This window comes from Hippoglossus hippoglossus, chromosome 7 (assembly GCF_009819705.1).
Source record: "Hippoglossus hippoglossus isolate fHipHip1 chromosome 7, fHipHip1.pri, whole genome shotgun sequence".
NCBI lineage: Eukaryota > Metazoa > Chordata > Actinopteri > Pleuronectiformes > Pleuronectidae > Hippoglossus > Hippoglossus hippoglossus.
This window is the reverse complement of record NC_047157.1, coordinates 17,652,609-17,673,652: the sequence shown is the minus strand read 5'-3', so window position 1 is coordinate 17,673,652 and position 21,044 is coordinate 17,652,609. Positions and strand designations below refer to the sequence as shown.

The window sequence follows — 21,044 nt, the reverse complement described above, 5'->3', positions numbered from 1 at the left end:
AAATCAGGTTGTTAAAGTTGAGATTGTTTCAGACGTCAAGTCATCTTTACCCTTCCTTATTTAACTGTTTACATATGAAATTGTGATTATTTTGGCTTCATTTATAAATATTTATATTTTGTAGCTAATGTTACAGCACATTTAAAAGATTTCACATATCCTGTTTGTTTTGATTATTTTGTATTAAAATATGTCCTCTTCTATCTGCACATTTTATGGAATGAAGCTGAATTACTGTGCAAATGAATGTTTTTCAATGTGGGAACAGGAAACGGAGGAGGAGACTCCTCCCTCAAACATGTGACTACTGTCATATGGTTAGAATTTAGGTAGAAGTTGAAGATGATGTATTACAATACTCATAAACCTTTCTTTCTCTCTTCATATTCTCTGTTGCAGGACATAAACAAGCGTTTGTCTCTCCCAGCTGATATCAGGCTACCGGAGGGCTACTTGGAGAAGTTCGCAATGAACAGCCCGCCCTTCGACAAACCCATGAGCCGCAGGCTACGACGTGCTTCACTGGTCAGTGCTCCGTGTGTGCGCTTGTGTGTATATTTGCATTTGTGTATATGTGTGCAAAGCAGCTGAAACTAGTTTCAGTCGGCCGCTTTGGTGTTGTTGTTTTTCAGTCCCTGGGTATTTTTGGGAGCACTGTTCAGTGTGTGCTGTTCTTTGTTGAGAAACAAAAGTAATATGAACTTTAAGTGCCATTGTGCACCTTTAACATGGTCCTCTAAGGCCATTATATGCACTGACACACACATACAAACATGGACTCATTGTAAACTGAGTTATGCTATAGAGCTTACAATGGCTCAGTAGGGAATGAATGATGGAGTGTATATTATGTATCCAGGCCAAGACTGAGTATGAGTATGAAACTGGGGGTGGGTGAGAGAAGAGGTGACAGAGGGGGGGGGGGATTGATTGGTAAGAAAAGGCAGATATTCATGAATATGCAGCATGTCCCTTTACACCCCTTTGTATTGCTGCTATAGTACTCCTGCTCCGTCTCTCTTTTTCATTTTGGTCACCCTTTATTTCCCATCACTCCTTTGTGTCTCCGATCACACTCATTTCTCAAGTTTCCCCTCATACACGACTGAGTGCACTGATCTGTGTTTCCCCCACTCTCTCCCATGCACGTTCTCTTAAAAATCCAACTCACTCTGCCTTACTGGTGCATTGTACTTACAACACGATTTCCCACAAGTCTGGAAGTTCTATGGGAAAGCATTAAGGGTTCCCCCTCCATCAAGCAGTTTTGCTGTAATTATTGAACGGAGGCCTGTGCCCTGCCTCCGGCTCCCTGCTTGAAGCTATTTAATGACACAGCTTTTCTGCAGGAGTCTCGTGGAGATGAAAGGGAGGAATGTTTGAAGGAAAGTTTGCTGGGAAGAAGAGAGGTTTATGGGTGTGAGGGCGGATCATAAGAAGAGGATGGACTGTAGGGATGTTTGCGTCTTCACAAAATAAACGAGTTTTCTGACGTTGTTTGTCAGCTCGCGTGTTGCCCACGGTTGTTGCATGGACGTGATGCAATAGATGAATCAATAATTCAGCAGCGGTGCCAGACTCATCTGCTGCTGCTCCTCTCCTGACTAGGATTTCACACTGGGACACCTTGAAGTGAGCCAGAGAGCAGGGAGGAGAGAGGGAAAGACGCAGAGAGGCATGATGAGGGGAACTAATGACAAGGAGACATGTTTTAAAAAGTGATAAGATGCTGTAAAGAAGGAGGAACAAATATGCAAAGTGGAGTTACAGAAAAAAAAAAAATGGCAGCTTTGATGAACGATAGAACCAGCCTTCACTGGAATGCAAAGTTTATGTAGAGCTTATCTTTACCTCTGCTAAGGTTTTTACCCCTGACAGTTTTTTGTGGGTTTGTTTGTAAGCAAGATTACACAAAAACTACCAAACTAGATCCATGAAACTTGGTGGAAGGGTGTGGTGTGATGGGGCAGGGTAGCACGAATAAAATGTTTGTGCAGATCCAAGAAAACAATGCAGAATGGGATGTTTTTCACCATTTTCCCAGGGAATAATTCATGGATCTTTATTGAAAAAGACAGGCCCGTTTAGGGAAGTGATATCTATGCATGTGTGAATTGTGATTCACTTTAAGGGGCCTTAACAGAGGTATGGGCTCGACTGAGTGCCGTTGTAGTGTTTACTTTATTTAGCATGGTGCAACCAAGCAGAATTACGCTTTTGACTGTGTGTTAAACTAGTTGCACTGTATGTTTGCGGCCTATTTTGTGCCATGGGACAGTTTAAGCACCTGTAGTAAGAACAAAATCCCCAGTTGGTTACAAATGATAAAAAATTGTTTTCATCCCCCAGCTTCCCCAAATATACGTGTATATAGCCATGTCTCAAAAGAACAAGTGTCCTTAGTCATCCTTTAATTGAATTAATTGAAGATTAAATTGACTGAATGTGAGCACAGTGATGTAACGGCTTTGGGGCTCATTTGTTACCGTAACATAGAACATGTGTCCGGTGTCACATAACAGGTGCATCGTGTCTGAAACTTTGTATTTTGATCTCTGAATGGCTTCCAATGTAATGTAAGTGAAGTTGGTTGGTATCGCTTTTCTCTCATGGCTGCTGCCCACTCCGAATCAATTATTCACAGGGCCGTCCAATGAGATCCAGTGTTCCATGGTGCTGAGGACTGAGATCAAACGCCTTTCTAGTCCTAACGTCCGCTGGAAGCGCTGGACACTACAAGTCACATTCACCCATTTGAACACGCATTCATACAGCGCTTCTATATATAGTGCTTCCCTATCCTGCATCCCATTCACACTGCTGGTGCAGCCGTCAGGGGCAATTTGGAGTTCAGTGTTTTGCTCAAAGACACGGACAGAAGTAGCCGGCGATCAAACCACGACCTCCTGATTAGTGGATGACCCACTCTACCAATGAACGAGTTGTCATTTTTATCTCAAGTCACACTTTTTTCTAACCCATTCAGCCCCACAGCGACACAATATTAATATATTATTAATTTCAAACTCATAGACACCAGTTTATGTGCCCCTCTCGCTAATTACTTACGTATTTTGCTGTTCACTATATATAAAATCTGATAACTGAAAACATCCTGACTCAACTTAATTTTCTGTCCGTTCCCTTTTGGTCAAACTCTGTTGTGATCAGCAGGTTCACATGTAGAAGGTGACGCAGAGCAAGATGTTTACTGGCTGATTGATCGAAGCCCTGACCGGCTACATCATGTTAATTAGCCGGCTCTCCTCCCACATCCCATTTAGTGCCACCTCTCCTCTTAGTGGAGGGCTGTCATTTTCCCTCTCCCACTCAGTGCTCGAGAGGTAATGGACTTTTTTCCCGATACACATTCGATCCACTTTGCAGACATCTTTTTCTTCTCACATTTCCTCCCTTTTGCCGTCGGTCCATTTATCTGCACATCTCCTCGGTTCCTGTACGGGGCTCAGACAGAGCACACATTTTGTTTTGGGGTTTTATGTTGCTTTAATTTGATCACTCAAACTTGGCCTGACCTAGTTCTGCTGAGTAAGCTCACTGGAGCGTTGGAAATGGAATGAACCCGTTGCCATCAAAAGCATACGCAGGGACGAGCTCACACACACACACACACACACACACACACACACACACACACACACACACACACACACATGCGCGCATACAAAAAGCATTGTAAGGTACACAGATAGGGAGCGCAGTTGCACACTGTAAGCAGAGAATGGGCTGGAGGTGAAGAGCTGGGCTTTTCTTTTGTTTTATAGATGCTTCAAAAAGGCGAGAGGCCACACATTTCTTTAGTGGGGTGGTTATGAATGTGTGTTTTGTATGTTTTTGAGTGTGCGCGCGTGCACGTGTGCATGAGACTGACTCCTCTGTCAAAAGAGCTACACAGCTCCTGACAGCCCCTGTCACAAACACGGGGGGGAGAGTGTGTGTGTGTGTGAGCAGGGTGAGTGTGTTTACATTTCAGCATAGGTTGTATGTCTCATCATCAAAAAATTCAGTTTTCTCTTGCCCACAGGGACACACAATCTAATACACACAAAACATCCCTCCACACATACTATGCACACGTAACTCTACAGATTTTATTGATGGGCTTTGTTTTATCAGTTTTCTTTTATCATTTTCAAGCATCATCAAATACAGATATAAAAACAGACACATTGGGTTTAATACATAAATATTATTATGTCTCTTAATTAATTATGCAGAATTAAAACTTGTCCCCATACCCGCAACTGCTCACACACAAATACACTTGTTTCCCCGTGTAAGTGTGTCTTCTTGAGTCCGAAACGTGTCGGGATGCTGGCTGTTGGACATGGCTTTAAAGATATCACATGCTTCATCAGCTAACTTGGTCACTGGAGACCCCCTCCCCCCCCCGCACAGCCAAGCGTTGGCCTGGCACTCGTATCCGCATCATGATGGGACGGGCCAGCACAAGATTGAGGGAGATGGGTACGTTCGGAGAGACGAACACGGATAAACCGCAGTTGAGGCGACCCTGACAGAGAAAGCCAAATAAGTGAGGGAAACTGTCAGCGTGAGGGATAAACACAGGCAGGGCCTGTGGGTATCACAGCTTGACATAGCTACATCCATCTATAATTCATGACCTGAAAACCCAGGGGATACATACATTATGCAGCTAAACCTTTATTAACTAAGAACAGGATTAATTCTGAATTCACGGTGCGTACGCAGATGTGAAGTACGTCTGTTGGATATCCATAGAAATGTTTAGAAGGGGTATTTTATCCCCATTAGGCTGTCTGGAGTGGATGAGCTCAACCCATATTAGATTTTCATTATACTGACTTCCTGTGGCCAAGAAATTTGTGTACACAACAAACAATGTTGTCACACAGACACTTTGGTGAAGTGACATTTTGTTGAGATGTGTGTGTATATGCTACATCCTGAATGTTGTTATTGAGTGACCTAGACATCTAGAGCCTAAAATAAATCTGAATTAATTTCTTGAACGAGGTGTCATGCACCTGCATTTGTGTGCAGTCCATCTGTATGTCCCCACTCCTGTTGAAAATAAAGATACTTATATAATACATAGATAATAAAGCTATACAACCAGAGAGGACCTTTAGGAGAGTTTTCACTGTCCAATTGCACATGGCATTTAAATATGGGTGTTATATAGATGTTGCGTTTTGCAACCTTTTCCCAGGGAATAACTCACACATCTTGATGGAAAAAATCTGGCATATTTAGAGGAACTGATGCCTAGTGAGAGTGTGAAATTTGGTGCTTCTTGATTGACTTTAAGGGGACTGTTGGGCCTTGATGGAGGTATATGCTCTCCTGTGTGCCATTCTGGTTTGTGATTCAGCAGGATTATGCAAAAAAGGACATTTTGTGGAGGGTTGGACCATGATCCAAGGAGTAGCCCGTTCAAATTTGGAATGGATCAAGATACAGGGGTGGATCCAGAAAGTTTTTTTTTTTCTCAACATGGCGAGATAAGGGGGTTGGCCTTGGCGGACTGATGTGGACTTCTAGTGCAGTTTCCGTGGTGCTGAACTGTGTCAGCAGGTGTTCCACACAGATGTTTCTATGGCCATAATTCAGTGGTGATCGAATTGCAGCCTGAGTGCGGTAGAGAATGTTGGAGAAACCAAGCTGTTGTTTTGGCACAAACACAGACACACACACACAGAGAATGACAAGTCCTGGTGACTCAGACCCTGCAGTTATAGGCCAAATGCCAGCCGCACTGGGACTGAAATCTGAACTATCAGCCATGGCCTGGAGGATTTGATTCAAGAGTGGTTATTTTAAATATGGTGAGGTGGCCAAGCCTGGTCGACAATCAGATTACAACCAAATAAATGGGGCACTGGCTTAGTGATCATTTATCATGGTAGCACTCATTATGTCCCTAAACCTTTTTTCTTTCCGTTCTCTCTAGTCTGAAATCGGCTTTGGGAAACTTGAGACCTACATCAAACTGGACAAACTAGGAGAGGTGAGCTCTCGACAGAAAATCTGTGAAAGAAACACAAAGCACACACAAAGTCTTTAAATACTCTGTATGTTGTTTTTTCTTTTTACAAATGCATTAACATGTGTTTTTCTTTCTCTCCAGGGGACCTACGCTACTGTGTTTAAGGGTCGAAGCAAGTTGACAGACAATTTAGTGGCTCTGAAAGAGATCCGACTGGAGCACGAGGAGGGTGCCCCCTGCACGGCTATCCGAGAAGGTGAGGACGCCGTTGTCGGGACGTTGCGGATGCGGCTCCCTGCGCTATGAGATGTTTTAATTCTCCTTGCACGTTGTCTTTGTTTGACTGACAGTGTCTCACGTGTCTCCTTCTTCTAGTGTCTCTTCTGAAAGACTTGAAGCACGCCAACATCGTCACTCTCCATGACATTATCCACACTGACAAGTGCCTGACACTCGTGTTTGAGTACCTGGTGAGTGCCTGTACTGTGCATGGCTATTGTGTGTGTTTTTAAAGGAATTATCCATGTAAATCTACATATGGTACCTTTTTTCCCTTCCTTCCTGACTTCCTTCCTCCATCTGTCAGGAAAAAGACCTGAAGCAGTACATGGATGACTGTGGGAGCATCATGAGTGTTCACAATGTCAAGGTAATTCAGAATAATACAAACGGTCAGTACTGAAGAGATGTTGTTGAATATAACCCTATGTGCAACAACTGAAATAAATAAAAAGTTAAAATCAAGGTTGCAGATTTTGTTATAGGACGGAACACTGACAGCTTTGGTTTTTTAATGATAACAATTCTAGAATAATGAAATAATGCTTATTAAGGTTTGCGCTTAACAGTAAAATGGTTGGTTGTTTATTGAGAGTTTAATTAATGTTTAATGGCTTTGTATAATATTAAGTCTCCTCTCCTCTCCTCTCCTCTCCTCTCCTCTCCTCTCCACAGATCTTTCTGTTCCAGCTGTTAAGAGGTCTGGCGTACTGCCACAGAAGGAAGGTTCTCCACAGAGACCTCAAACCCCAGAACCTGCTCATCAATGAAAAAGGAGAGCTCAAACTGGCAGACTTTGGTAAAGCTTTTACTAGGATCACCATATCAGCCTTATTCAGTTATCTTTCTGTGTTGGTTTGACTTTTCAGAAGTTCACGAGTGGAGGCAGCGCAGGTGTAACTGGTGATTTTGACATGAGCAGCTTTGACATGTGCTTGATTCCATTGATACCTACTGCAGTTTTCAAATAACAATGTTGAAACTAAGACTCAAAGCTACAATTAGTTTGGTTTTACAGATTCATGGTTTTAAACTTTACAGAGTTTCTTTTTTTTTTTATACTGCATGAGGTTTAAAGCCTCACTAGCAGCCCCTAGAGGCCACACTCCTCCTTAAACCAAACAACACTCTTGACTAACCTCCCAACACTGCCCTCTGTAGGTAAAAATTATAATATGTCAACTGGTCATACTCTAGTGTTTGTGTTAATTACAAATTAATTGTAGAGTATAATCAAATTAGAACAGGATTGTGGAATAAACATTAATCCATGAATATAATAATGTTCCATTTACACATTCCAAAAAATGTTACATTAAGTAATAAGAAAGTTAATAAAATACAAATGCAGGTACAACTCAAACTCCTGATCTCATTCAGTATGTGAAGGTTTTTTCTTGTATGTTGAGTTGTGGAAGGGTATTTCATTGACCTGTTCACCTGTGGTGCACCACATCTCATTAGATACAAAAGGTAATATCTGGGTAACTTCATGTCCCCTTTTTTTGTGTTTGAATTCAGGTTTGGCCCGAGCCAAGTCTGTCCCTACGAAGACCTACTCAAATGAAGTTGTGACATTATGGTACCGACCACCAGATGTGCTTCTAGGCTCCACTGAGTACTCTACACCCATTGACATGTGGTGAGCAAACACATTTACAATTACACACAGTTTTAGAAAAAAAAACATTAACACTAGCGTTTTTCTTCTGTTTTTTTTTTTTAAATGTCCTTTTCATACTTTTGTTTGTGCCACTGTTAATTCCCCCCAGTTCCCCAAATTTTTTGTTCACCATTGTCTGTCGACAAACTGCAGTTTGTAGTTTACATGCAAAGGTTTAACAGTGACACCTTTTATACATTTTTTCATGTGCTTTGCAAATTATTTCTGGACTGAGACTGGATTTAGTTCCCTCTTTTAACTTGGCAGTGTGTCTTACATTAGGTAGTTTCTTTGGATGTAAAATCGCAGAAACTTAAATTTTTGGTGTATGTTTCTCAGCATTTGAGCACTTTCTTAATTTGTGATATAAACATTGTGGAACATATCACACGGCACTGTCTTGTCGAAATTCCATTTATAGTTCAAGATGTATTTTCTTGCATTTAAATGGTTATGGACTCATGTATTACAACGGCTCCATCTACACCTCTATACGACTCTATAACACAGTTTCTTAGGTGATGTAACATTCCTCTGTTTCTGTCCGTGTGTCCAGGGGTGTGGGCTGTATCTTTTATGAAATGATCACCGGAAGACCTCTTTTCCCTGGATCGACTGTGGAGGATGAGCTTCACCTCATATTCCGCATCCTTGGTAAGACAACACCAGAGGAATTTGAATTTGCTTGTGCAACATCCATGCTTTTACGTGTGCGTGTGTGTGCGCGTGCGTGTGCGCGTGCGTGCATGTGTGTGTGTGTATACTGATCTGCCCTCTCTTACAGGTACCCCTACTGAAGAGACTTGGCCAGGTATCACAACCAGTGAAGAATTTAAGACGTACAAATTCCCACAGTACCGCCCAGAACCCCTCGTCAACCACGCACCCAGGTGTGTGGATTTAACCAGTCGTGTGCGTGTGTGTGTGTATTGAGTGACTGTGATATGTAAGATGTAATAAGATAAGATGCAGGATTGATTTTCAGGAGAAACTGTAGTCAAGCCTTTCCGCCTCTGTTGAAAGGGCAGGAACATTACACAGCTCTATATGGCCTATGTCAGCATTTGACTAAACTGACACTCCATCCTTCCTTTCCCTCCCACTATCATATTTGCTTTCTATTACAGAATAGACAACGACGGTCACGACTTGCTCTCAATGCTCCTACAGGTAAAAGAACATTGCTGTGTGCGGATAATAATTTGAACGTATGTGTACCTAAAACTTTGGATAAACAGCTAACTATCCTGTCTCTGTTCTTTTAGTTTGAGGCAAAGAAGCGAGTATCGGCTGAGGACGCTCTCAGACACTCATATTTTCGAAGTCTTGGAGATCAGGTTCAGACACTTGCCGACAGTGAGTACACACAGTCCGACTGTTGGACATACGCATGTCATGTACACCCACTGTCTCACTAACTTCTCTGTCGTTACTCTAGCTGCATCCATCTTCTCCTTCAAAGACATCCAGCTCCAGAGAGATCCAGGAAAGAGATCCTCAGTCTACCCAGAGTCAAGTAAGTCCTCCAGGGTAGATGAATAGAGGGGGAGGAAAAAAGTAGATAATGAGGAACTCCCGGTGGGAATAGAGAATAGGTCTTGCTCCCTGTCCACTTACTCTGGGGTTTTCTCTCTGTGTCTTTTTTGTGTCCTCTTTCATGCCACTGTGTGGTCATACATACAGTTTTTTGACATACATTTCTGGCCATTGTCGTATCAAACCAATAATTCTGTTGCATGTCTGTATCAGTTATTGCTGGGCTCTGTGAGGGAGGAAGAGGAGATGGTATTCTTTTTAGACATGTTAGTGACTTTAGTCAGCAGCGTCAGTTCACCACTTTGGTCAAGACTGGAACATGAATTGTTATTAGATTTTGCAGACTTGACTACCCGGACCATCTTCAAATCAATTTTCAGTTTGTCCAGTACTTAGCTTTGTGCTCAAATACAGACGACCTTAATGTATTTAAATCATCCTCGGCTTCATGCTGTGATTACTTCTGATTAGTTCTGATTAGCACATTCATATTATACCTGCTAGACATCAGCATGTTTACATGTCTTGTCTTAATGAGCGTGCCATGCTAGCAGTAGGATTTAGCTTAAAGCAGCACTGTGCTTATGCCGCGTTCCGGTACACATCGGAGCTCAGCCCTCAGAATGATGTCACACCCGAATAACCCAAGTTAATAGCGTGCCAGTTGAACAGGAACAATGTTTACGTTAGCCAGCTAGCCATCGTTAGCAAAACCAGATTATAATAACGCATTATACGGCATTTCACGCATACTGACCCAGCAGCAACACATCCACAAACAGACAAATTGGACATTGCTATATGTACAACAAATTTAATGACAGAAGTGCTAATAAACAGTAAAAACTACAGCTTTCATGATTCATTTTTACATGGATCGGCCATATTTGATTTCATAGTCAGGGGTGTAGAGGTTCCTCCGACCTTCCGAGTCGAAACTCCGATTTCAGTGGGCGTTCCAGTTGCAACTTCCGACTCTGGGTTGTTAATTCTGAGCTCTGAGGTTTAATGGAATGTAGCATTATAAGCACAGCCTCACTGACCTGCGAGATGATAGCATTAGGATTTAGCTTAAAGCACCACTGTGCTTTTAAGTCCTGCCTCACAGAGCTGTTAGCATGGCTATAGACTCTTAGTCTTGTTTTAATAGCAGCAGATTACACTCGGTGCCATTGGTTATGCACTCATAGAACTAATGTAGATTATCAACAAGCAGTGAACAGCAAGCTGCACAAGTGAAGGTTTTACCAAAGGTCAAATCTGATTAATTCACTGTCAGGTTTAAAGTATGCGCTGTATTATAGAGTCATGATTTACATTTTCGTTTAACAATTCGATTTTTAAGGATGCTAATTTAAAGACTTCAAGTTAACCGATTACATTGCCTCGTTTATTTCAGAGCATCCCAGGAGTTTTACTTTAAAACACTGTATTCATTAACTATGCATGCCTAATGTGCTCAGATGAAGTCTTTCTGCGTTTATCACAGTCTCAGTCTGTGTGTGTGTGTGTCTCTTTCTTTCCGCTTCCCGCTGCCGCTCTGTCGTTTCCTGATAAACTGTCCCTCCCCTCCTCTCTCCTGGTGCCCACGCTCTTTCGCAAATGCTCATCTTTTCCCTTAATCCTCTCTGTCTCCCTTGTGTGCCCGACTCCAACTCCTCCGCAACACTTCAATATTCCCGTCCTCCCCAACCCACCTGCTCCCCCCCCCACCCCCAACCCCTAAAAAAGCGATGGCCCATAAGCTAGGCTCAGCACCCTCGCAGTACTTCCAGAGAGAAGCAGCCAATCCCAGGGCTCAGAGTCACAATCTCTCCTCCACTTCCACTGGCTGAGTGGCCCCTACCATTCTGGTAAATACGGTCTCTTTCATTCTGTGAGTTTCACCTCTTTTATTTCCTATGTGGCTGTTACTTGCATCTTTTCTTCTGTCCGTCACATCATCTTTGCTGCTGAGGTTGCATTTCTCTTCCGTCCTTGCTTCCCCTGAAACATAACGATGCAGTATTTCACATGTTTTAGACCTTATGTCTTTTTTTTTTATTGTTTCTTTCATTTTTTTTATTTTTTTAACTCTCCATTCTTGCTCCTGCCGGTCTCCCATCACATTTCACGGCCTGCCCCTGCAGGCGTCATCTCGACTTTCACTTACCTCACTCTCTTTTTCTCAGAGTCAGCCACTCCCAGGGTTCATTTCAGGGATTAGAGGGGCAACGATATATTCATAATGGAAAAGAATGTGATCCAAGAATGGGGAGTCATTTGATTCTTTTCATTTGCAGTTCTGTTTAGGTTTCTGCAGCGAGAGATGTAGGCTTGTTGTTAAGACTGTAAGTGATGGTTTGGCATAGTGTGTGTTTGCTTGGGTGTGTTGTAAATGCACTTTTCTCTCAGCATGGATAAGGGTGTTTGTTTTACTGCAGTGTGTTACCGCTACGGGTAAGTATGGTTTAGCTCCAGCTAGAGTACACACACCCTATTACAGGTTATACAACTGTATTGTGTTGGTGTTTTCCTGACGGTGATAATACTACAGGTATCTTACACTCTATTGTCTAAAAGCCTGAAAGTAAACAGCTACTTTTTTACAATAAAGTTTGTCGTACTTTGTGGCAAAAAATTAAGAAATTACTTTTTCTGTTACAACATGACAGTGCCCCCATGATCTTATTTTAGGGGCAAGAGAGGAAAGTGTAATTTCAAAATCCATAACCACCAGGACCATACACTGTTTATAAAGAGGGACGGCACGACAGCTCCTCAAAAGTGAAGTGAAAGCCTCTCTGTCGTCTCCTAGTGGATGGCTGCTGAATGGATCATAAATCTTGACTCCTCTGTTAGTGGACGGGTCTAATTAATAATGGGACAAATTAAAAAGTCAAAATACATGTTTAATGACATTTTCTCAGATATGGTTTCTGTCCTTGGTGAATCAAAAACTCAAATGTTTGTTAAAATGTTGGTTTTGATTAGTTATTTGATGCAATAAAATCCGGGTAAAACGTCATGATTGACAGCTGAGACTGACTCACGATTGGTCGGGAGTGTGTATCGGCGGGTCCTCGCTACCGCTAAATCCATAACGAAAATATAAATTTAATGATTGATTTAAACTTTATGTAAATCTTGTGCTTAAAGCCTTATAGAGTATATTTTGTGCTGTTGGCATGGAGTGACATTTTATTTAGGAGTGTGGTGGTGTGCGTTTGTGTCCAAATCAAATGTCATTTTTTTTTACATGCCTCTTTCTCTCTCTCTCTTTCTCTGTCTCTCTCTCTTTCTCTGTCTCTCTCTCTCTCTCTCTCTCTCTCTCTCTTTCTCTTTCTCTGTCTCTCTCTCAGCCCAGGGAAAGAGCAGGAGGCAGAGTGTGTTGTTTTAGTGCTGCCGGGGGGGCGCTGAGGCTCAGAGGACAGTGACACCTGGAGCTGTCCTCCCAGACATACATTCACTGACCCTGCCACACACACGCTGGAGGAGCGACACACATCCTGCCGTAGAAACACACACACACACACACACACACACACACACACACACACACACATTGAAAAACAAAACCAACACAGAACTAAGGCTGAAGAATTCATACTTGACAAAAAAAAAAATAGAAACTTAGAATTCAACCCCAAAGATGGAAAAATGAGAGCGTGCGTGGTGCTGGACAGAAAGTGTGAGCGGACATGATTCTCCTTGCTGCTGCTACCGCTGCTGACCAGAGGAGGGCAGCGTTTGTGATGTGTGGTCTGACTCTGGGTCTTTTGAACAGATCTTTCTGCATCAGTGACATGTGGGAGAGAAGGAACGCGAGGAGACACGATTCAAAGACAAAGAACGAGAGAAAGGAACCCTGTTGCTCCCTCTCATTTGTGACTTCTGTTTTCGTCTTGGACTGTTGTTGTACATAAAGAGACTGAGCTGTAGAACGCTTTTTCATAACACGCGTCAGCCTGAATCCAAACTCTGAATATTGCACCTCAGCCCCAGACCCTCGCCTTCTTGGCCCCCCACACACACACAAACATACACAAACATACACCCACACGAACACACACATCTCTCGTTCTCTATCTTCCTGCCTCTCTCTCAAATACACAAACATAAACACACACACACACACACACACACACACACACACACTTGATAGCAAGAGTGTGTAGATCATTGGGGTTTACAGAGTTAAACTTTAGCACCTTATCGTGAGGAGGTCAGGGTGGTTGTTATTAAGTTACCTCATCAGTCACTCGAGTAGAGCAGGGTGTAAAGTACACGCTAGTTATTAGAGTGAAGAAGAATCAATATGAGAAACCAAAAAAAGTGTATTGGACACCACCACACTACAGTTAAAAGCACTGCTACTCACTGACACAGTAGTAGACCATGGCTTCATTTGTCACACACTCATATAGAACACTACGCCACAATGATTGCTCCTGTTTCAGTACGCAAGAAGGACAACACTGAAGGACGGAGGGGTAAAGGAAGTGTACAAATCCTCACCTGCTTATTCTTAGACACCCCCTTCCTCTTTTGCCTTGACTCAGACGTTGTCTTGATTTGTTGTATTGTGTCCACAGGTGTTGATGTTGATGTTCTCTTTGCACCTGATTATTTACCTCTTTAGATCAACCATTCGACAAAACCCCACCTTCTCATGCCCAACTCCATGTGCATTTGTTTTTTTTGTTCCTTTTAAAAAAAAAAAAAAAGAAATCTGTATATATATGAACCTAATTTTTACTTGTCTGAAGCAATGATAATTCCAGGGTGCTGTTCTCAGTCTTTACTGTGTTCTCACTGGAGCAGCAACTGCCTGGGGACGTGTTGCACATTCCTCGAGCTCAGGACTTATTGCTAGTGTCGTTTTATGAATGCTGCGAGGTGCAGCTGGTCTCGTATGTGTCGTCCCCCCCCCCCCAAGTAGAACGGAGTATATGTCGGACATGGCTTGAAATCCTTCAATCCTTTTTTCCGAAGTGTATGTGAAGGAGAAGAAGAATTTCTCAGCATCATCCCGTCGGTCTTCTGTTAGTTTGCCCATAACGTTGCTGTTCAGAGACTTACCCGTGTCTTTACTCGTCATCTCCTGTTTGCACGTTAGCACACTGATGTTTTCAGTTGGTATGTGAAATAGCTGCTGCTGCAAAAGGAAAATACCTGCAGTCGGTTTAAATTCAGGACGGTACTTGATCTTACTACAGGATCTTCTGACACCAAACGCCACATTAACCTGTAATGGAGCGTGGAGACGGTACCTTCAGTTGAAAGGAATCACAGCTACATTGTGATGTGCTGCCGGCATTGGGACCAGATAGTTTGTATGACGAATCTGACTCAACCTGGGGGTATGAAGTACAGTAAATACTCTCAGGTCGCCTGTTTAACTGGGCACCGAAGCCTCTTGAGTATTTCAAGCTCAGACACACTGTTGTTTCATGCTGTTATTGTTGCAGACTGCCAGAAACAACAGGACCACAGTCCATCCTCCAAGCACCACAGGTCTTCAAGCACACAACTGTTTCACACACCAATAGGTTGACGTATCCTGTATCTCGGCTGTAGAGGATGTAGATTAGAGTCTCCTGCTCCCCCCGGGCACCGACCTCGGGTCACTCGTGCAGTGTTTTCTCTCGGTGCGGGTTCGGAAAAGGCAAAGTGATCCCACGTCTGTGCCTGTAAGAAGGACTACTTATTCACCCAGAGTGTGACAGTATGTAGCATGTACATAGAAGATCCCTCACTCTGTATATACAAACGTGTACAGGTTTGATACAGCTATTCACATTCTGGCTTTTTCTTTGCGATTCTTTAATGAAAGTCATAGCAATATTTCTGTAATCAATAAAACGCCAAGGTAATAGGATGATTGGATTTGTGTTTATTTAGAGAGGGGGAAGTGACTGTGAATGATCAAACTGTGAGACTTGACTTTACTGATGACAGGTTGTTGTTTGTTATATTTTTTTCCCCTTTTTTGCTGTATAACATGCTGGATCCAAAAGGCTGGAAGTGAAGTATCACGTTGCAAAGGAGTATAACATACTGATAGTTTTGATTTTTATCAATGAAAGCCATAATGCTCATATACAGGTTACAAAAGGTCTGATTGTGTGTGGTGGGTGTGTATCATGCTTGAACACAGACCTTAAGAAGCAAAGGGGATGTGTACACAGAATAAAGAATTAAAATAAGAATACTGCAACTACTTTTTTTTTTCTCTTGTCATAAATCCTTTGAAAATATACTGCAAGTGTGACAGATTACAACATCAGCCACGTGTGTTGATTCTCATTTTTGGAAAGAATTTGTCTAAACATGGAACAAATGTTTATTTCTGCCAAAAGAACATTTTAAGATCTACCACATTTGATATTTAACTCAAGCAATAATTCAGAAAATGTAATTACAGGTTACATGTAGGCCCTATGAACAAAGTAATGTTTGTATGTTTATATTTGAATTTACAATAGGTTGAATGGGAGCCTCTTAACCTAGTTAAGACTTAAGGAAAGGATGATTTTGCTTACACTTGTTTTAAAGGTATTCATAAACAGAAGAAAACGTGTTAGTTCATATGATTTATTTTAGTGTATAAGTAATTCATCACTAATATCCATCACAGAGAACAAGCCCAGGGGGTTGTCTACATTGTCAGGAAACATGAAAAGTTTTGATGACTTCACACTCTCAAGTTTCAGCACACAGAAAGTCTCATGGTGATGGATTCCTTCATTTTATTCATATATACACTACCGTTCAAAAGTTTGGGGTCACCCAGACAATTTCGTGTTTTCCATGAAAACTCACACTTTTATTTATCAAATGAGTTGCAAAATGAATAGAAAATATAATCAAGACATTGACAAGGTTAGAAATAATGATTTTTATTTGAAATATTAATTTTGTTCTTCAAACTTTGCTTTCGTCAAAGAATGCTCCATTTGCAGCAATTACAGCATTGCAGACCTTTGGCATTCTAGCTGTTAATTTGTTGAGGTAATCTGTAGAAATTTCACCCCACGCTTCCTGAAGCACCTCCCACAAGTTGGATTGGCTTGATGGGCACTTCTTGCGTACCATACGGTCAAGCTGCTCCCACAACAGCTCAATGGGGTTGAGATCTGGTGACTGCGCTGGCCACTCCACTACAGACAGCATACCAGCTGCCTGCTTCTTCCCTAAATAGTTCTTGCATAATTTGGAGGTGTGCTTTGGGTCATTGTCCTGTTGTAGGAGGAAATTGGCTCCAATCAAGCACTGTCCACAGGGTATGGCATGGCGTTGCAAAATGGAGTGATAGCCTTCCTTATTTAAAATCCCTTTTACCTTGTACAAATCTCCCACTTTACCAGCACCAAAGCAGCCCCAGACCATCACATTACCTCCACCACGCTTGACAGATGGCGTCAGGCACTCTTCCAGCATCTTTTCACCTGTTCTGCGTCTCACAAATGTTCTTCTGTGTGATCCAAACACCTCAAACTTTGATTCGTCTGTCCATAACACTTTTTTCCAATCTTCCTCTGTCCAATGTCTGTGTTCTTTTGCCCATATCAATCTTTTCTTTTTATTGGCCAGTCTCAGATATGGCTTTTTCTTTGCCACTCTGCCTAGAAGGCCAGCATCCCGGAGTCGCCTCTTCACTGTAGACGTTGACACTGGCGTTTTGCGGGTACCATTTAAAGAAGCTGCCAGTTGAGGACCTGTGAGGTGTCTATTTCTCAAACTAGAGACTCTAATATACTTGTCTTCTTGCTGAGTTGTGCACCGGGGCCTCCCACTTCTCTTTCTACTCTGGTTAGAGCCCGTTTGTGCTGTTCTCTGAAGGGAGTAGTACACACCGTTGTAGGAAATTTTCAGTTTCTTCGCAATTTCTCGCATTGGAATAGCCTTCATTTCTAAGAGCAAGAATAGACTGGTGAGTTTCACATGAAAGTTCTCTTTTTCTGGCCATTTTGAGAGTATAATCGAACCCACAAATGTGATGCTCCAGATACTCAACTAGCTCAAAGGAAGGCCAGTTTTATAGCTTCTCTCACCAGCAAAACAGTTTTCAGCTGTGCTAACATAATTGCACAAGGGTTTTCAAGGGTTTTCTAATCAACCATTAGTCTTCTAAGGCGATTAGCAAACACAATGTACCATTAGAACACTGGAGTGATAGTTGCTGGAAATGGGCCTCTATACACCTATGTAGATATTTCATTAAAAACCAGACGTTTCCACCTAGAATAGTCATTTACCACATTAACAATGTATAGAGTGTATTTCTGATTAATTTAATGTTATCTTCATTGAAAAAAACAGTGCTTTTCTTTGAAAAATAAGGACATTTCTATGTGACCCCAAACTTTTGAACGGTAGTGTATATTTGTTATATGGGACAGAATTTGGAGCATCCTTCATTCCTGGCATCCACACCAGACTCAGGTTGATATTCTTAAGTTAAATAAGAATACATCTTTGCTTACAGTCCAGTAAAGAGGGAGTTGGTTGAGTTAAGATGATCTGATGTTTCCTCAGGACTGAGCCCCCGGTGCATTCATACATTCTTTTATTCTTTTAAAGATTGTTTAGGTGAGACTCTCTGGCTCTTGTTGATAGTGGCGACAGTCGTCTCCCCCTCAGACGTCTGTGAGTCTGAGGCCCACGGATTCCAGCCACACAGGATTGTAGGTACAGCGTATCCTCGAAACTGAAAACACACATACAGCACACATGGTAAAAATGGAAATGAAAACATATGATTGTATATGCTGAATTTATTGTCTTTCTCTTTTTATTTGTGAGTATACATGTTCATAATGAAGGATTACCTGTCTGTTCATGAAAACATATATGAGGGGGTTGTAGACCGTGCTGCTTTTAGCCAAATAAACAGGTATGGTTGCGATCACCGGGTCAATATAGAGGCTGGAGTCTATGATGACAGCCAAGGCCATGGCAGCATATGGCAGCCAGGTGACGAGGAAGGCCAACACCATCACCACCACCATACGTGCCACCTGCACCTCCACACGATTTGTCCTCCCAGCCTCAGATACCTGCAGCTTGGTCACCTAGGAGACCAGGATACACAAACATTTTATTATGACATCAACAAGAATATGCTGTGTCCATCGTATGTCTGTCTCTCACCCGACGGAGAGTCCACAAGAGACGGGAGTAGGACACGGTGATGATGGAGAAGGGTATGGCAAAACAAAGGAAAAAGTACATGAGGATGTAGGACATGTTCCCAACGTCACGATTGTACCAATTGGGGGCACAGGAAATCTTTATTCCCTCCAGCTCATAACTTCCCCAACCAAACAGAGGTGGAGTGTTCCACACGAACGACCACACCCAGGACAGCACCACTCCTGCCACTGCATGTCTGAGGAGAACAGAGGGCGGGATTCAGTTTGTGCTGGTGGAGCCATCAAGTTTTTTTACGCAGTGTGATGCAGCTCAGTGAGATCTGGATGTTAAATACCTGGTCTGGAACAGGACGGCGCCCATGGGATAACACACCACTATGTAGCGTTCAACAGAAATCACTGCTATTGTACAAAGACTTGCTATACCTGGATGAAAAGAAAGTGGAGGAAAAGACTAAAATAAATGTCAAAACAAATTCAATATAAATACAAACTTGAGTATTTCAATTTTATGCAATTTTATTCTGAATTAAAAAAATCTAAATTTATGTGGGAATATTGTGCTTTTTCACTGCGACACATTAGTCTGACAGCTTTATTTTCAACTCACTTCATGAATTGTGTCAATTTATCAGATGTCAGTGAATTCAACCAAAAAATGATTCCAACTCATAACTTCTCAGATGGTTTGATTAAAATAACTGATTGAATTCTCTTGAAAACAAAGAGGAAAGAAAAAATATGGATTTCTGTGACATAACTTTAATTTTCATATTTCTTGCTCAATTAATTTCTCCTGAAGTCCCTCCGGTTTATCCTGGAGCCAAACCTCTCTACTTGAAACCATTAGATGAAAGCTATACTGAACTGTGTGTAAAGTAGTAAAAAGCTCAATGTTAACTAATGAATGTTATATTCATCATTACAACAGTATTGGAAATCCAATAATGTTGTATATAATAAAACATTCACTATATAACTAACAGGGGCCAAAATATGTTCTTTTATTTGTGATTCTTTAAGAGCACTTTGATGATAACGTCTGTACTAAGGATTCTAAATGGAGCACCTTTAGCTTTACTGATGGAGCATTGTTATATTGCTGCTTCTACCAAAAGATTTGAGTACTGCCTCGACCACCATGCGGGTTCAATTATACCAGGTTGTACAACTCACATGCAAACTTCTCTTTTGCACAAAAATAAAAAAGCTGCCGACTCACCAAAAAAAGCGACAGCAAAGCCCTCCAACACACAGCCCACACGTCCCAGGCTGAAGTATCCCATGGCACTGGTCACTGTGGTGGGCAGACCTCCAAACACAGCACAGCCCAGGTCACATATAGCCAAGTTCACCAGCGCGTAGCTGAGGGGCTGCCTCAGCTGTCTGTGTCTCACTGTCACCACGATCACCAGGACATTGAGGATGATCCCCACTGCAGAAAAAACACCCATGATAACGGCCAGTATGGTGAAGCCAGTCTGAGAGAGGACCTCTGCATCGTCTGAGCTGTGAGACGATGAGGAGTTTGTCTGGAGGGCAACAGTCTCCATTTTGCTCGGTGTAGATGTGTGGATGACACAGTGGTGCTTCTGGCTGATGCCACAAACTGCCTCCTGGAAAAAAAAAATTAAGTGTCAGGGGTCCATTAACAGCTCAAAACAAATCCAATCCAAGTCCAGAAATGTACTCAGATAAAAGCAACTGCTTCACAAAATATAAAACATAGGAAAAGCGATGATAGACAGTTGCATACAGGAGGTGTGTAGGTACAGATGCAGCATGTTTGTTGTCCTGGTGCAGCACGAATGCAGGTGTATAGGAGATGGATCTCACTTAATAAGAGAGCCCAGTAAGAGGCTCAATAACATGACATTTAATTCTTGAAAACCAAATCTGAAGATCCGGATTGTGAAGGCGATAATTCTCTCTAATATCCTGTAAGACTGCACTTTCCATGATTGCTGGGTTTATAGCTGCGCCTGAGTAATGAAGCCGGGACTCGATGACACAATATGGGTCTTGGTTAAATGCATGTGGGTTAATTAAAGGTGCAGAAGCACAATAGCTTTAGTCTAGCATAGCCTGCAAACAAAAGTGGATGCCTGTTTGTTTCTATTTCCCCACTTTAGAGGTCAGAGGTGAAGTGAAGTAATGAGCAGCAATTTAATTAATTAATTTATTAACCAGTGCTTTACTGTCTCGAACCCATGGCGGCAAACTGAGGGTCACTAAATGGACTAAAATCCTCATTAGAATATAAAGCTAAGGGTTAGGGTTAGGGTTAGGGGGTTAGGGTTAACCTTAACCCTAAGTTAAAAATCTGTGCAGTATAATGAAATTATACGAGTATGGTGTAAAGGACGGTGAACAGGATAACAGCTGTGATAACTGATTGTAAGAATGTAGATAAATACTTAATGATTAAAGTGATCAG

The 21,044-nt window shown here is 42.1% G+C and overlaps 2 protein-coding genes across 10 annotated transcripts in view; one reads left to right on the top strand and one right to left on the bottom strand.

The window, feature by feature from the left end:
* Nucleotides 1-15,663, top strand: part of LOC117765368 (cyclin-dependent kinase 17-like) — a 38,913-nt gene extending 23,250 nt beyond the window's left edge. For 2 of the 8 annotated variants that reach the window (XM_034591899.1, XM_034591903.1), the window contains 14 exons: nucleotides 400-525; nucleotides 5,957-6,013; nucleotides 6,134-6,248; nucleotides 6,368-6,462; nucleotides 6,579-6,641; nucleotides 6,947-7,070; nucleotides 7,793-7,913; nucleotides 8,491-8,588; nucleotides 8,719-8,824; nucleotides 9,062-9,104; nucleotides 9,200-9,290; nucleotides 9,373-9,450; nucleotides 11,202-11,323; nucleotides 12,812-15,333. In XM_034591899.1, the coding sequence (XP_034447790.1) occupies nucleotides 400-525; nucleotides 5,957-6,013; nucleotides 6,134-6,248; nucleotides 6,368-6,462; nucleotides 6,579-6,641; nucleotides 6,947-7,070; nucleotides 7,793-7,913; nucleotides 8,491-8,588; nucleotides 8,719-8,824; nucleotides 9,062-9,104; nucleotides 9,200-9,290; nucleotides 9,373-9,450; nucleotides 11,202-11,305 (1,221 nt within the window). In that variant the 3' untranslated portion in view covers nucleotides 11,306-11,323; nucleotides 12,812-15,333. Of the gene's footprint in view, nucleotides 1-399; nucleotides 526-5,956; nucleotides 6,014-6,133; nucleotides 6,249-6,367; nucleotides 6,463-6,578; nucleotides 6,642-6,946; nucleotides 7,071-7,792; nucleotides 7,914-8,490; nucleotides 8,589-8,718; nucleotides 8,825-9,061; nucleotides 9,105-9,199; nucleotides 9,291-9,372; nucleotides 9,451-11,201; nucleotides 11,347-11,752; nucleotides 11,801-12,811 lie in introns of all 8 variants that reach the window. The other 6 variants (XR_004614563.1, XM_034591904.1, XM_034591902.1 and 3 more) reach the window with 6 other exon arrangements.
* Nucleotides 15,664-17,872: 2,209 nt separating this feature from the next.
* LOC117765369 (parapinopsin-like) lies at nucleotides 17,873-20,359 on the bottom strand. Of its 2 annotated transcripts, none has more exons than XM_034591907.1 (5): nucleotides 19,830-20,359; nucleotides 18,943-19,033; nucleotides 18,606-18,843; nucleotides 18,284-18,526; nucleotides 17,873-18,162 (listed from the first exon to the last, which is right to left on the bottom strand). In XM_034591907.1, the coding sequence occupies exons 1-5, from the start codon at nucleotides 20,158-20,160 to the stop codon at nucleotides 18,022-18,024; spliced, it is 1,044 nt and encodes a 347-aa protein (XP_034447798.1). In that variant the 5' UTR covers nucleotides 20,161-20,359; the 3' UTR covers nucleotides 17,873-18,021. The 2 variants fall into 2 exon arrangements, with proteins under 2 accessions (XP_034447798.1, XP_034447799.1); XM_034591908.1 differs by having other exon boundaries at nucleotides 18,943-19,027.
* Between the last annotated feature and the right edge of the window lie 685 nt (nucleotides 20,360-21,044).

Excerpts from the sequence above, each read along its gene's own strand:
- LOC117765369 (XM_034591907.1), bottom strand. The coding sequence starts at position 20,160 with ATGGAGACTGTTGCCCTCCAGACAAACTCCTCATCGTCTCACAGCTCA. Across the intron at positions 18,844-18,942 it reads GCCGTCCTGTTCCAGACCAG|ACATGCAGTGGCAGGAGTGG; the intron begins GTATTTAACATC and ends TGTTCTCCTCAG. Across the intron at positions 18,527-18,605 it reads TCTTGTGGACTCTCCGTCGG|GTGACCAAGCTGCAGGTATC; the intron begins GTGAGAGACAGA and ends CTGGTCTCCTAG.